The 17,546-nt window shown below is 39.6% G+C and overlaps 1 protein-coding gene across 1 annotated transcript in view; it reads left to right on the forward strand.

Annotated features, from left to right (window-relative positions):
- The window catches only part of LOC117524446 (striated muscle preferentially expressed protein kinase-like), a 150,324-nt gene that overhangs the window by 78,235 nt on the left and 54,543 nt on the right, over nt 1–17,546 (forward strand). Inside the window, 6 exon segments of the mRNA XM_034186232.1 lie at nt 9,278–9,467; nt 10,346–10,575; nt 12,913–13,032; nt 13,398–13,502; nt 15,938–16,144; nt 16,337–16,460. Coding sequence (XP_034042123.1) covers nt 9,278–9,467; nt 10,346–10,575; nt 12,913–13,032; nt 13,398–13,502; nt 15,938–16,144; nt 16,337–16,460 — 976 coding nt within the window.

Raw genomic sequence — 17,546 nt, forward strand, 5'->3', positions numbered from 1 at the left:
CTTGTGGAACTCCATAATTAACTTTAGTCTGTGAAGAAGATTCCCCATTTACATGAACAAACTGTAATCTATTAGACAAATATGATTCAAACCACCGCAGCGCAGTGCCTTTAATACCTATGACATGCTCTAATCTCTGTAATAAAATTTTATGGTCAACAGTATCAAAAGCAGCACTGAGGTCCAACAGAACAAGCACAGAGATAAGTCCACTGTCCGAAGCCATAAGAAGATCATTTGTAACCTTCACGAATGCTGTTTCTGTACTATGATGAATTCTAAAACCTGACTGAAACTCTTCAAATAGACCATTCCTCTGCAGGTGATCAGTTAGCTGTTTTACAACTACCCTCTCAAGAATCTTTGAGAGAAAAGGAAGGTTGGAGATTGGCCTATAATTAGCTAAGATAGCTGGGTCAAGTGATGGCTTTTTAAGTAATGGTTTAATTACTGCCACCTTAAAGGCCTGTGGTACATAACCAACTAACAAAGATAGATTGATCATATTTAAGATTGAAGCATTAAATAATGGTAGGACTTCCTTGAGCAGCCTGGCAGGAATGGGGTCCAACAAACATGTTGATGGTTTGGATGAAGTAACTAATGAAAATAACTCAGACAGAACAATCGGAGAGAAAGAGTCTAACCAAATACCGGCATCACTGAAAGCAGCCAAAGATAACGATACATCTTTGGGATGGTTATGAGTAATTTTTTCTCTAATAGTCAAAATTTTGTTAGCAAAGAAAGTCATGAAGTCATTACTAGTTAAAGTTAATGGAATACTCAGCTCAATAGAGCTCTGACTCTTTGTCAGCCTGGCTACAGTGCTGAAAAGAAACCTGGGGTTGTTCTTATTTTCTTCAATTAGTGATGAGTAGAAAGATGTCCTAGCTTTACGGAGGGCTTTTTTATAGAGCAACAAACTCTTTTTCCAGGCTAAGTGAAGATCTTCTAAATTAGTGAGACACCATTTCCTCTCCAACTTACGGGTTATCTGCTTTAAGCTACGAGTTTGTGAGTTATACCACGGAGTCAGACACTTCTGATTTAAAGCTCTCTTTTTCAGAGGAGCTACAGCATCCAAAGTTGTCTTCAATGAGGATGTAAAACTATTGACGAGATACTCTAACTCCCTTACAGAGTTTAGGTAGCTACTCTGCTCTGTGTTGGTATATGACATTAGAGAACATAAAGAAGGAATCATATCCTTAAACCTAGTTACAGCGCTTTCTGAAAGACTTCTAGTGTAATGAAACTTATTCCCCACTGCAGGGTAGTCCATCAGGGTAAATGTAAATGTTATTAAAAAATGATCAGACAGAAGGGAGTTTTCAGGGAATACTGTTAAGTCTTCTATTTCCATACCATAAGTCAGAACAAGATCTAAAATATGATTAAAGTGGTGGGTGGACTCATTTACTTTTTGAGCAAAGCCGATAGAGTCTAATAATAGATTAAATGCAGTGTTGAGGCTGTCATTCTCAGCATCTGTGTGGATGTTAAAATCGCCCATTATAATTATCTTATCTGAGCTAAGCACTAAGTCAGACAAAAGGTCTGAAAATTCACAGAGAAACTCACAGTAACGACCAGGTGGACGATAGATAATAACAAATAAAACTGGTTTTTGGGACTTCCAATTTGGATGGACAAGACTAAGAGACAAGCTTTCAAATGAATTAAAGCTCTGTCTAGGTTTTTGATTAATTAATAAGCTGGAATGGAAGACTGCTGCTAATCCTCTGCCCCGGCCCGTGCTACGAGCATTCTGACAGTTAGTGTGACTCGGGGGTGTTGACTCATTTAAACTAACATATTCATCCTGCTGTAACCAGGTTTCTGTTAGGCAGAATAAATCAATACGTTGATCAATTATTATATCATTTACCAACAGGGACTTAGAAGAGAGAGACCTAATGTTTAATAGACCACATTTAACTGTTTTAGTCTGTGGTGCAATTGAAGGTGCTATATTATTTTTTCTTTTTGAATTTTTATGCTTAAATAGATTTTTGCTGGTTATTGGTGGTCTGGGAGCAGGCACCGTCTCTACAGTGATGGGGTAATGAGGGGATGGCAGGGGGAGAGAAGCTGCAGAGAGGTGTATAAGACCACAGCTCTGCCTCCTGGTCCCAACGCTAGACAGTCACAGTTTGGAGGATCCAAAAAAAAATTGGCCAGATTTCTAGAAATGAGAGCTGCTCCCTCTAAAGTGTGATGGATGCCGTCTCTCCTAACAAGACCAGGTTTTCCCCAGAAGCTTTGCCAATTATCAATGAAGCCCACCTCATTTTTTGGACACCACTCAGACAGCCAGCAATTCAAGGAGAACATGCGGCTAAACATGTCACTCCCGGTCTGATTGGGGAGGGGCCCAGAGAAAACAACAGAGTCCGACATTGTTTTTGCAAAGTTACACACCGATTTAATGTTAATTTTAGTGACCTCCGATTGGCGTAACCGAGTGTCATTACTGCCGACGTGAATTACAATCTTACCAAATTTACGCTTAGCCTTAGCCAGCAATTTCAAATGTCCTTCGATATCGCCTGCTGTGGCCCCCGGAAGACAACTGACAATGGTTGCTGGTGTCGCTAACTTCACATTTCTCAAAACAGAGTCGCCAATAACCAGAGTTTGATCCTCGGCGAGTGTATCGTCGAGTGGGGAAAAACGGTTAGAGATGTGAACGGGTTGACGGTGTACACGGGGCTTCTGTTTAGGGCTACGCTTCCTCCTCACAGTCACCCAGTCAGCCTGCTTTCCCGACTGCACGGGATCTGCCAGGGGGGAACTAACGGCGGCTAAGCTACCTTGGTCCGCACCGACTACAGGGGCCTGGCTAGCTGTAGAATTTTCCACGGTGCGGAGCCGAGCCTCCAATTCGCCCAGCCTGGCCTCCAAAGCTACGAATAAGCTGCACTTATTACAAGTACCGTTACTGCTAAAGGAGACCGAGGAATAACTAAACATTTCACACCCAGAGCAGAAAAGTACGGGAGAGACAGGAGAAGCCGCCATGCTAAACCGGCTAAGAGCTAGTAGCTGCGCTAAGCTAGCGGATTCCCAAAAACACACAAAGTGAATAATGTGCAAATAATCCAGAGGTGATTCAGCAGAAGGAGTGCCCCAATCAAGGCACCAAACAGGCCATGAAGCAGCACAGGCAACGCACGACAACAGCGAACGCACGACAACGGTGCTAAAATAAAATAAAAATAAAAAAAATAAAAGCGTTAGCTTGCCAACGCTAATGAAAGTTAGCTGATAAAAGTGCTCCGTCGCGATGTTTCGACCGTTAGAGGTCTTCCTTAGGCGTTGGAGCACAGTAAAAAAGTAAAAAAAAAGTAAAAAGGTAAAAAAGTAAAAAAGTCTTGAAAAAGACTGTTAGTTCAAGTCCAAAGCAGCAGGTAGCAGTCTCTGTGTAAACAGTCCCAACAGAAAGCCAAAATTCTGATGCAATCTCACTCCCCAAACAGCAAACCAAATCAGACATGAAACCCACTGAGGTCCTTGGGCATGGTCCTTCATGGACAAGTTGCTCCAGATGTGCTGTTGAGCACCTTGCATGACAGCATGCTGACATCGGTGTGTGAATGGATGAATTTGAGGTTTCACTGTAAAGCACTTAAAGCATGTGCATCAGATGAAAAAGTATAATTAGAAATCCAGTCTACATACCATTTGCCATTACACAAGGGCCAGTTATTGTTGTCTTCCAGCTACATTTAAACTCCTAGGGCATGATCATAATGAGAATTTAATGAAAGGCAACAGGGGACTGATACATACCTTACTGAATTTTCGTACAGCTCTGAGCTGCAACTGTTGGTGACAAATAGTCAGGGCCGTCTCAAAACTGTCTCAAACCCTTCTCACTTTAGTTCTAGTGACTCATAAAGGTGTGCGAATGTGAATATGAGGTACCTTTGTGAGGGACTGGAAACCTCCAAAACTAAACTGTGACTAATTGGAGACAAAAATGAGAATCTGATATTCCAGGTGTGAGACAGGAACAAACTGCCCAGGGAATCCTGGGAGCATGACAAAATTGTGAATACACACTCTTAACCTGAATTAGTTGAGTTTACTAGAAAATTGCATGGAAACCCGTTGCCTTAAACCACTTTAGTTTTTACACAAGCTAAAACTAATCAGGTTAAGTTGTATTAACAAATCCCAGTAGTAGTTGTTACTCAAAATCATTAGTTCACATAAATGATTTCTCATTGGTGTATAAAATAACTATTTTACGTTAAACATATGTAAACATATAACAAATAACATAATAAACATTATTAATCAATAGTTAAAACAATTTCTTAATATAAGTAATGTCTTTTCTTGTAATTTAATTAACTACTTCATCTTTATTTTGAGATTATAATGCATTGTTTCAACAAATGTGTATGGAAGGAATTAAAGAATACTGTGGCGAGTGGTGTGGAAGAACGAGATGCTCTGAGCTTTTCTGCACTCTGCCGCAAGGAGGTGCAACCCCAACAACACAAAAAATGGTGGAAAGCATCAAACGCAATACACTTTTCACTTATGGTGGCAACAGACACTTAACTAAACTTGACTAACTCAACTGAACTATTGAACACAATAAATCAGTAACACTAACCACACTATTAAACTAACATGAAACACATTAACAACACTTAAAACTCTCAAAACCCTGTACTCCCATGATGCACTGCAGCATAACAGTTCACAGTCTTAGCAACCGGCCCGGCGATTGCTACAGTACATTTAAATGTTCCAAAGACTTTTATTTAAAAAATATTACAAAGGAACACCTCATGAACACCTTGTCAACCAAAAGACAAGTAAAAACAGGAAAAAATGCATTAAAACTGTACTGTAAAAAATGTGACAAATGTTTACTAAAAAAAGGCAACAAAGTGACACATAATATAACTGAATAGATTTTAAGTTCTACAATTTTGTTTAAAAAGTATTTAATACATTAACTAAACCTAAACAAAAAAATTAAGTGCATGTTAAAAAAAAGCAACAGTTGAAATGTGTTTGATTTAGTAATAGCACACCATATGATGAGTTATATTGCCAAAAAATAACTTCAGTTTAGCTAACGTGTTCTCACTGGACCACTCTTTGGGCTAAACTAATTTCCAGAAAGTTATCAACAAATAACTAACTTGAAGCCTACATTCCACTTTCTTTAAGTCAGTGTTTCTTTCAAAAACCCACAGCCAAGTGTACACTGCGTACAGCGGAGAGAAAAAAAGAAGCAGCACTTAAGCTATTTTCAATGAACCGTCTTTTGACCAGAAAGTTATGTGTTGCTCTCAAAATCCACAGGTTTTGAATTTGAGCACAGCAAGCCATGAGCAGAAGCAGCAGGATGAGTGGAGTCTTCACACTTGACATGGTTGCTAGGTAGAATTTAAAATGGGCCCCTCCCCTCCCTTACAGAAACTTGAGACAAAAAGTTAACTCTGCTTAACATGATCATTGCACCGAAAATTTCAGTTGAATAGTGCAATCAACTAATTTAGTTTAGTAATGAGAATGCTTTTTTTTTTACAAAACATGAAAGAATAATTAATGATAACTCAGAAATTTAAGTTAAAACAAAATCTGGGTTAAGAGTGCAGGTCAGTGTGTTTCCAAGTGAAAACTGTCACTAATTTGTGTATTTTCGCACTTTGTGTCTCCAACTACTCACCAGTGGTCACAGCCCAGCGACATACTAATTTACTCTGTTTGCTGTATGCACCAGAATATAAATGTACAAGCAAATATACATATGTCTGTAATAATGTTTTTGACTGTGTATGACTTCATCATGTGACTTCTGTGTGACTTCATTTTGAAGTAATTCGTGCCACTTACAGTTGTGCCCAAAGGTTTATTACCCTGGCAGAATTTTTTATTTTGTGTCCATATTTCAGAGAATATGAATAACACAACACTTTTTTTTCCACTCACGGTTAGTGGTTGTGTGAAGCCATTTATTGTCAAACAACTGTGTTTACTCTTTTTTAAAAATAATGACAACAGAAACTACCCAAATTACCCTGATAAAAAGTTTACATATTCTGGTGATTTTGGCTTGATAACATGCACACAAGTTGACACAAATGGGTTTGAATGGCTACAAAAGGTAACCATCCTCACTTGTGATCTGTTTTCTAGTAATCAGTGTGTGTATAAAAAATAAAAGATCAGTGAGTTTCGGGGCTCCTGACAGACCCTTGCATCTTTCATCCAGTGCTGCATTGACGGTTCTGGTTTCTGGGTCATAGGGAAAGCAAAAAAATTGCCAAAGAAAAGGTAATTGAACTGTATAAAACAGGAAAGGGATATAAAAAGATATCCAAGGGACTGAGAATGCCAGTCAGCAGTGTTCAGACTCTAATTAATAAGTGGAAAATGAGGGATTCTGTTGGAACCAAACCATGGTCAGGTAGACCTACAAAAATTTCAGCAGCAGCTGCCAGGAAAATTGTTTGTTTGCAAATGAAAACCCACAAATAACTTTGTCTGAAATACAGGACTCTCTGAAAAAAAGTGGTGTGGCTGGTTCAAGATGTACAATAAGGAGGCACTTGAAGAAAAATGGGCTGCATGGTCAAGTCACCAGAAGAAAGCCATTACTACACAAATGCTACAAAGTATCCCACTTACAATATGCCAAACAGCACAGAGAACAAAGTCATTCAGAGTGATGAGACCAAAACTGAACTTTTTGACCACAACCATAAACGTTATATTTGGAGAAGAGTCAATGATGAAAGGTACACCCTTCCTACTGTGAAGCACAGAGGTGGATCACTGATGTTTTGGGGATGTGTGAGCTACAAAGGCATAGGAAACTTAGTCAAAATTGATGGGAAGATGAATGCAGCATGTTATCAGAAAATACTGGAGGAAACTTTGCACTCATCAGCTCAGAAGCTGTGCATGGGACATACTTGGATGCTCCAACATGACAAAGATTCAAAAGACAAGGCCAAGTCGACCTGTCATTGGCTACAGCAGAATAAAGTGAAGGTTCTGGAGTGGCCATCTCAGTCTCTTGACCTCAATATCATTGAGCCACTCTGGGGAGATCTCAAATGTGTAGTTCATGCAAGACAGCCCAGGAAGTTACAGGAAGTGGAGGCTTTTTGCCAAGAAGAATGAGCAGCTTTGCCATCAGAGTAAATAAAGAGCCTTGTCCACAACTACCATAAAAAACTCCAAGTTATCATTGATGTTAAAGGGGGCAAGACATGGTATTAAGAACTAGGGTATGTAAACTTTTATTCAGGGTCATTTGTCTAGTGTCTGTTGTCATTGCCATTTTAAAAGAGTAAACACAGATGTTTGACAATAAATGGCTTCACATAGCCACTAAACATAAGTGGAAAAAAAGGTTTTTGTATTATCATTCATATTGTCTGAAAATTTGCCAAAAAAAAAATCTACCATGGTATATAAAGTTTGGAGCACAACTGCATCAATATATGCTTTTTATGATCTAAGTTTCCTGGTTGAGATATACAAAAAAAAAAAAAAAAAACCCTGTAAAACTCTCTTCACTGTTGACAGTGATGCTGGTGTTCTAGCAGCTTCCAGTTCATGGTACACCTATGCCTTTGTGGTTCCTGAGTTGTTCTTGAACATCCTCACCAAATTCCTCTCATTTGAGGGTGACAGTTTGAGTCTTCTTCCAGACTTTGGCAAAGTGGTGGCACATCTGACTAACTTGTACATATGTACAATTGTTTGAACTGATGATCTTTGCATCTGCAGTTATTTAGAAATGGCTCCAAGAGACTTTTACATCTTGTGTAAATCTACAGTTCTCCTTCTTTGGATCTTCACAGAGTTCCTTGGACTTTCTCAGTGTTCTGAGTATTGGTCAACCCAATGAGTGCTGGCAACGAGAAACTACCAGTTAAAGTCAATCATGATCATTAATGAGGAGTTAACAGGTCTTGGCCTTGTTACCTTAAAAGCCATTGTAGAACCTTCAACAAAAATTAATAAAATATTTAAGTGAATATGTATATATTTGAGGCTATGTGGATTAGAGTGAGTCCAAAATACATACAAACTTGATATACGTATGCTGTACAGTCATTCCACCCTGGCAAAAGAACAGTTCAAGGACATCATTAAAAACCCAAATTACCATACCATTTGTGTATGAATGAGTGTATGAATACTTCTAACCACAAGTGTATTAATCCAAGTAATATTCCAACCAAGTTTGATTTATCTATGCTTCGTGGTTGTTGACATTTTTTTTAAAGCTGTTTTTTGGACCATGTTCTCCTTCACCTTGACCCCCGATACTGTACATTTTTGACTTATCTTGTCCACATATACACAGACATACATCAGTGATAACAATACCCTGCTGCACAGATGTACAGGGTAATATAATAAAGCTGACAAGGTGCCTTTAATTCCAAGTAATCTTTAAAAAAAATAAGTATAATAACTTTTCTATTATTGCATGATCAATAAAATGTATCAGTGCATTATAATCTGAATGTGACTGTGCATGATTCTCTAATTCCTGATCTCAGGAACAACTGAAATAGTAGTCTTGACTTTAAATTGAACTGAATTGTTAGAGTTTAAGTAAACCTGAATCTTGAAACTAATTTGACAACAATTCTTATATCATTAGTCACCTCAAAGCAGTACACAAGTAAGGCTACACTTTTTCACAAACAGCATTACTACAAGCAAAATCAACAAGGTTCACCCTCTACTCAGATCTCAGTAACCACTGAGACTAGAGAACAGATTTTAGATTTTAATAACAGACCTTAAGTTTACTTTGACTGTCAGTGAACGTTTTATTTGACTGGAAGCGCCTGTTTTGACTTTTGACTCCAGTGACATGACCCTTCATTCTATATTAATGAAAGATCAATGATTTATTATATTTATTTTCAGATGTATCAAGAAATAAACTGAATAATATAAAGAGTCAAGGTTGAATACTTGTCTTTAAACATATGATGACACAATGCAAAAGGGAGTTTTGCATGTTAGGAACAATATGATACTCATCAAGACTATAGAACAAGTCCAAACTCCCGCATGGGGACACTGTGGGTCATGCACCATAGAAAAAAATTGTGTGGTTGTTTTTAATTACTTTTCATTCTTTATTTTTTTTTTCTTTTTGCTTTTGCCATTATCTTGTTCACATTTTTATGTTTTATGTTTTTCTTTTTTCAATATGTTGTTGCACCCTCTAGCTGTGATGTGAAGTGTAAATGCAGACTTTTTTGTTCTTTAGACCATCCACTTACAGAAAGTGAAGATATTCGAATTATTCAGGAAGGAGGACGCCACTCTCTGATTATTTCCCATGTGACCAACGAAGATGAGGGTTTCTACACTGCCACAGCACGTAACATCCAGGGGGAGGCCGAGAACTCGGCCGAACTTTACATACAAGAACCACGGCCAGCCATCTCTTCACAGATGTAGGAGCTCATTTGTCACTGGATGCACTGCAGTTGTTCTCTGATTCATGAACTTTTGTAGATTATGCATCATAAACATGAAACATCAGGAAACTATGCTATTGTATGGTTATTATTTGACCCTAGGGGGCCTTAATACAATTTCATTAAAGGATTATCTCTCCACTCTACTTTGGTCTCTGCCAAAGTGGGAACTGTGTCCGCATTCTCAGCATTACATTACACCTGTTCTCGGTGGGTGTTGAACTCCACCAGGGCTACCCCTTGCCACCAGTCCTGTTTGTGATCTTCATGGATGGGATTTCAAGGCGCACTCAGGGACCGGATGGTGTCCAGTTAGGTGACCTCAGAGTTGCATCTCTGCCTTTTGCAGATGATGTGGTTCTGTTGGCTTCATCAGCTAGTGACCTCCAATGTGCTCTGAGCAGGTCTGAGGCAGAGTGTGAAGCAACTGGGATGAGAATCAGCACCTCCAAATCTGAGACCATGATTCTTTGTCAGAAAAGGGTGTGCTGTCCCCTTTAGGTCAGTGCAGACTTATTACCCCAGGTGGAGAAGTGGGTGGTTGCAAAGAAAGCCTGCACCCTCTTGGCCCTTTCTGGAATCAGTTTGAGACCCTCTGGATTATCAATTGCATAGGCCACGGCAAGATGTAGAACATTTGACAGAGGAGTATATCTGTCATGACTTAGACATAGAAACTCCAATTCCAAACATCATTATTTCAATTAATTAAAAATATAATTTTAATGATACAAACCTTAAGACATCTTTTCCAAAATAACACCATTGTAATTAATTTAGACTTAATCCATGATTCTGTTTTTGTTTATTTCTTTCCTCCTTTCATCTCAGCCATCTTCTGTTCTTCTCCTTAGGGCGAAACTGGAAAAGATGCCATCAATCCCAGAGGAGCCAGAAATTCCAGAGAATGAGGTGGAGCGTTTCACCATGCCTGACTTCATCAAGCCCCTTTATGACTTGGATGTGATCGAGGGAAAAGAGGCGGTGCTCAAATGCAAAGTGGCTGGTTTGCCGTATCCAACAATCGCCTGGTTCCATAACGGCAAAAGAATTGAGAGTACTGATGACAGGAAAATGACACAGTGTAAGTAGATTAAAACTGGCACAATGTTCAGACCTCTTCAAAGAAACAGAAACATACCAGAAGGAGACTAAAGGTTTGCATGCAAATACACCTGCATGGTGATTTACGAAGAGAGCCCACTGATGATTGCATCTTTCAGTTGCGCTAAATACCATGTATTGTCTATTTAGCACATTTGCCTGTATGAATATACAATTACTGGCAGGGCTGGACTGGGAAAAAAATTCAGCCCTGGACTTTACTGTGTACTGTGCCAACTCGCCCCCTGTTGAAGTACATATAAACACACAAGCCCTTAATAACACTGCTACACTGAACAATATCCCTTTATATTCTGGAGCCTTGAATAAAATACATTATGACTACATAGTATGTTGCTCACATGGACCCATAGGTGCAACCAGAAAAGGAGGGGGGGGAGCATTTTCATTTATATGAAAGTCCAAACATTTATATGAATTAGTGTTTATCCACACCATGCTGGCACACACCTGCTATCAATGCCACCACTACCAATATCCTCCTGCTCCTATACCACCTCCATGGCAGCAGGAGCCTCACTGCCACTTTTGCTGTCTGACTCCACGACCACCTGCTGTGGCTGAGAGGGACCCACAGGTGCCCCTACAAGGCCAGCCCCTACAGTAAACATCTCTCAACTTGTTCTGTTCTTAACGGCATCAGTCGCAAGAGCTTGTTTTTTCTTTTCCCTCAGTTTTTCTGCACCGGCTCTCCAGTTTTTCTCCTATTTGTGGCTCACTTTGTTTTTCATGTTCTGCTGTGTTGTCTCTCTCTCTCTCTCTCTCTCTCTCTCTCTCTCTCTCTCTCTCTCTCCCCCTCTCTCTCTCTCTCTCTCTCTCTGTCTCTGTCTCTCTCTCTCTCTCTCTCATCATGATTACTCATCATTAAAGGTGATTGGACATGAGGGGTCTAGAACATGCGTGGGTGGGACTCCTGGGCCTTTGTAGCCTATCATAGGGCCACAATTGGTTCAGGTATTCTTTTGACAGACAAGCCACAGGGGCTATGCTGTCTGCAGGCTGCAGCTGAGCTCTGTGGGCCAGTGCATGTCTCTCTCCCTGGGCCGGGAGACTTACCATGGCAAGGCGCAGGAAAAAAGAAAAAAAAAAACGAGTAGCCATTGGCCCATTATTGATTGACCCACTGGGAAAAAATCCTGGTACTCCCAATGGCCAATCCACCCTTGACTGCACAAAATTCTGGGAGGGAACATGCAAATAAGTGAGGTTTGTACATGCAACATGATTTATCATTGTCAAAATGAAATTTGCTGGGTCCTATTGGGATTTGGATTTTGCAAATTTGAAGCCTTGTTGTTAATCTATTGTGCTTGACAGACCCCTCTTCCTGTTCAATATTTCAGTTGGTCACAGTTCTTCCTAAATTGCTGGATTATTCTCGTTTTTGCTTTGTTCCTGTCAAGTATCTTTTGTATGCCCCTCTTTGTCTTTGTCTCCTTGTCACTTCATGCTGCCACCAGACTCCTCTCCATTATACACAATATTTTTGGACTGCTCCCTGTTTTTGGACTTCACCTTATATTTTATGGTAAATAAAATCACTTATTATTTCATTTCTGGTGTGGTTACTATCTGCATTTTGGGTTTAAACAAACAAGTTATAACATGTACCTAAGTATGCTGAGCTGTTAATAGTCATGACAGCAGGGCATGATGATGTGATTACTGACGATTTGATTGATCAATTACCTCCAACATGCACATACGCGCAACCATTGAGCACGATGCACGTGTTTGACGTTACACAGCTGTGCCTTATATCAGTCAGGTGGTGTGGGTATGACAAGTGATAGTTTGGGGCTTTGCTGGTGAAACTATGGTGCACATAATTGTGCCGCATAAGCACATAAAATGAGGCCCCCATCATATCATGAGGCCCTGCACACAGCACATGTTCTGCAGCTATGGAGGAGCAGTCTTTTGCAGCACTCTTGGCACAGCCAGTGCAATGGCTTTGGTTCTGTCAATCTTGTTTTGTGTTTTATTTGTTATAATATGGCCAACGCAGATGGATGCCACACTGAGCCTGGTCTGCTTGAGGTTTCTTCCTGTAATTGTGTTTTTTCCTTACCACTGTCGTCAATGTACTTGGTCATGTGGTGGGTAAAGAATAAATGTTCGCTCCTGAATCCTTATACGTAAGAACACCAACTGAAAAGTTGTTGGATGTTATAGAATCTTCTGACGTAATAAGCTTGGTTTTGACAAATGTTCCAGAAAATACTTAAAGAAAAACCTATATTACAATATAATATTATTAATACCTCACCTTTCACTGTCTCTTGGTTATTGGTAGTCCGAGACGTCCACAGCCTGGTCATCCGCTTTGTGTGCCATGCTCATGGAGGAGTCTACAAGACTGTTATCTCCAACAAAGTCGGCAAGGCCACCTGCTATGCTCATCTCTACGTCACAGGTGATTTTCATTTCTTCTTTGGCAAGCAACAAGTATATCCATGAAATAAAATATCTGAACTTATTTCAATAAATTTGCCATTTACCACTATATTAGCATATGACCTGGTTACTGATCCCAACGAAAATAAAAAGTCTTCTTTCTATCCTTAGGCCCATTGTACCTGCCAGGTTTGATCAAAATCGTGTTAGGCATTTTTATGTTGCTAATGTAGGCAAATATAGTTCCATAGTTGCAAGCCTTTATGTTCGATCAACTTGTATTACTCAGTTTTACTTTTCTTTGTCAGTGGGTCAGAGTGAATAAGATAAACAAGTCTGATGTGCTGTATATCCAGCTCTATCTCCAATATTATTCTTTTTCAGATATTCTGCCTGACCCCCCTGATGGAACTCCAGTAATAGAGTCTATCACTGGGAAAACCATCACTTTGAGTTGGAAGAAACCCAGAAGGTTGGATCCTTCCATTGGTACGTGTCAATGACAGGATCCTGATTGTTTCATACAAACAAATCCATTGTAATTTTAGAGATTATCACAGTGAGATTAACACAAACACAGTGACAATAAATTAGGTAACACAATGCATCATATGGACACTGTGCTTGTGGTGCCATTGGTTTCATGCTCATAGAATTATTCCATATTTTTATGCAAAATATCTTTTCTGCTTCTTTTTCTTTTCGGCTGCTCCGGTTAGGGGTCGCCACAGCAGATCAATCATTTCCATTTCATGCTGTCCTCTGCATCTTCCTCTGTCACACCAATAACCTCCATGTCCTCCCTCACCACATCCATAAACCTCCTCTTTGGCCTCCCTTGTCTCCTCCCCCTGGTGGCTCCATCCTCAGCATCCTTCTCCCTATATACCCTGGGTCCCTCCTCTGCACATGTCCAAACCATCTTAATCTCACCTCTCTAAGTTTGCCTCCAAACCGAGTCACCTGAGCTGTCCCTCTGATATGTTCATTCCTAATCCTGTCCATCCTCATCACTCCCAAATAGAATTACAACATCTTCAACTCTGCCACCTCCAGCTCTGCCTCCTGTCAGCTTGTTAGTGCCACCTCTCTAAAACATACCTGGTCTCACTACTGTCTTGAAAACTTTCCCCTTCACTCTTGCAGATATTCTTTGGTCACAAATCACTCCTGCCACCTTTCTCCACCCACTCCACCCTGTCTGCACTCTCTTATTTACCTCTCTACTACACTCTCCATTACTTTGGACAGTTGACCCCAAGTATTTAAAGTCATCTACCTTAACCACCTCTACTCCTTGTAACCCCACTATTCCACTGGGCTCCCTCTCATTCACCCACATGTACTCAGTCTTGGTCCTACTGACTTTCATTCCCCTTCTCTCTAAAGCATATCTACACATTTCCAGGCTAGAGTCATACTCTAGACAACCTGCTCTCTACTCTCACAATGTCCTCTGCAAACATCATAGTCCATGGACCATTCTGTCTGATGTCATCTGTCAACCTGTCCATTGCGATTGCGAACAAGAAAGGACTCAGAGCTGATCCTTGGTGAAATCCCACCTCTACCTTGAATGAGTTTGTCATTCCTACATCTCACCACTGTCACACTATCCTTGTACATGTCCTGCACTACACTCACATGCTTCTCTGCCACTCCAAACTTCCTCATACAATACCACATCTCCTTGTAGCCCTGTCGACTTTCTTCATCTTTCCAACTGTCCCAATGCTTTTTACCAGCCTTTCTTCTTATGCTTTCCTGGACATCTTCTTTCCACCACCTATGCTTTCCTGGACATCTTCTTTCCACCACCAACTGTCCTTGTCTTCCTTCCACAGTCCAGATGTCACACCCAGTACCTTCCTAGCTGTCTCTCTCACAACATCAGCAGTACTATTCCAGTTGTCCTAAATTGCTTCCCCGTGGCATGGTGGATTATTGGTTAGTACTGTTGCCTCACAACAAGAAGGTCCTGGGATTGCTTCCCACCTGGTCCTTTCTGTGTGGAGTTTAGATGTTCTCCCCATGTTTGCATGGGTTTCCTTTGGGTCCTCTGGCTTCACTCACTTCCAACATCATGCGGCTTCAGTGAACTGGAAACTTTAAATTGACTGTAGGTGTGAATGTGTTTGTCTGTCAATATGTGCCCCTGTGGTCTCTTGCCCTATGACAGCTGGGACAGGCTATAGCTCCCCTGTGACCCTTCTTTGGAATGAGCGGGTATAGCACATTAATTACTATTTAGTTCCTATTGTCTGTGTGGTCTTTATTACATGTTGTTGCTGTTGTTGTCCTTTCGGCTGCTCCTGTTTTGTTCAGGATCACCACAGCGGATGCAGCCAGATACAAAATTGGTATTTGGCACAAGTTTTACAGCAGATGTCCTTCCTGACACAACAATTTTATCTGGAGAAACACACACAGCTCCTGGTGTTCCAAAGAGGTCTCTCATCCAAGCTCTAACCAGACTGCATGCTGCTTAGCTTCTGAGAACTGACGGGATCAGGTTTACACAGATTGGACTGGCTGCATGATCTATATTACACACTTTACCAAATTATCCTGTGACAAATCTAGAAGGAGTTAAGAGTGCATTAAGATTGACTTCTTTCAATATTTTATGAGTCTTACATATGACATTTTGTTGGTTTTATGCAATGATAAAAAATAATTAATTAATAAAAAAAAAAGTAAAAGTAATTGAATAATTTAAAAAGTACAATTTGAATTTTAAATATGAACAAAATCCAACATGGGTTTGCCCTGAACACCACAGTGTTAAATTGTAAATACATTTTATCTGAGTGGAAAATAATAGCAATAATAATAATAATTCTCTAATAAATATTGCAGTGGAGCAGTTGAGAGTAAAAGACTCCGTGGTTTTTTTTTTGTTTTTTGTTTTTTCTTAATTTCAGACCCCAGCTCCTTGATGTATGCCATCCAGCAACAAGCCCTGGGCTCCATCCAGTGGACGATCATAGCTTCCGGCCTGACAGAGACCACATACACCATCACCACCCTCTCCAAAGGTGTCTGCTATGCGTTCAGGATCCTGACTATAACTGCCAAGGCTTTCAGCAAGCCCTCACCTGCCACTGACTGTGTGCAGCTCGTCGACCGAGGTACCGCAGGTTTCAGTTTACAGAGCAGTTCATTATCCAGTATCACACAGCTTTATGTGACTGGGCTTTCATTTTTCTTTTTTAATTTTTTGGTGTTATCCATAAACAAATAAAAAATAAAACTTCCTCTGTCCAAATGAATTGTATTCTGTTTAAACTTTTGATGTGATGCAAATTTCGTTTTTCTGCTAGGTCCATATATTCAGGAGGCTCCAGTCATTACTGATAAACCAGACATTGTATATGTGATGGAAAACCAATCAGTCACCATCACTGTCACACTCAATCACGTTGATGCTGCAGTCATCTGGAAGAGGTATCTGTCTCCTTTGTCTTTGTACCATTCAGATTTATTTCATAATTATTTTTTCAGCGTTGGGATAACCTAAAACTTAAACTCAAATCTTGCAAATATTTATGTGCTGTTATTCCCGTAGAAGTAATAAACGCATGTATAATTGGGTAAAAGTAACTTTTCAAACTTTTGTGTTTTGTTTTAAATTAATTTGTATCTTATTTTAGTTTGTATAAACTGAAACTGGAGATAGTATGGATGTAGTACAAACCAAAACTAAATAAAGAAATACATTTCATGAAAGTAGTTTTATGTACTGCTATTTCAAGGAGTTAATTTTATCAGCACTTTGTAGTTACAGTGCATCCATAAAGTATTGATGGCACTTCACTTTTTTTACAAAAATTTATTATTAAAATTTATTATTAAAATTATTAATAACAAATTTATTACAAATAAAAAAGTAAGTGGTCACATGTACATAAGAATTCACACCTTTTGCTCAATGCTTTGTTGATGCACCTTTGGCAGCAATTATAGCCTCAAGTCTCCTTAAATATGATGCCACAAGCTTGGCGCACCTATCTATGGGTAGTTTTGCCCATTCCTCTTCACAGCACCTCTCAAGCTCCATCAGGTTGGATGTGGAGCATCGGTGCACAGCCATTTACAGATCTCTTCATCTTCATCTTTAGATCGTTGTAGTGGGGATCATTTGGGACAGACCTTGGACATGATGGAGAAGGAACTACAAAAATTTAAACAATGGTTTGCTTGAAACAAATTATCGCCCCACTTTGGTAAAACAAAGTGGATTATATTTGGAAACAAGTCCAGGAATTTCTGCAGAAATTTATCATTAAATGAAACTGAAATTGAAATCTTAACTGATACTAAATTTCTTGGTGTTGTTATTGATGATAAACTGAGGTGGAAAACACATTAATTTTGTTAAATCCAAAATGTCAAAAGCCATTGCAGTCTTGCATAAAGCATAAGATTTCATCTCTCAATGCTCATTAACTATTTTATATCATTTATTGCTCATTCCATATATGACCTGTTGTATTGAGGTTTGGGGAAATACATATAAAACTAATACTAATC

Source organism: Thalassophryne amazonica, chromosome 14 (genome assembly GCF_902500255.1).
Source record: "Thalassophryne amazonica chromosome 14, fThaAma1.1, whole genome shotgun sequence".
In the NCBI taxonomy this organism is placed as follows: Eukaryota; Metazoa; Chordata; class Actinopteri; order Batrachoidiformes; family Batrachoididae; genus Thalassophryne; species Thalassophryne amazonica.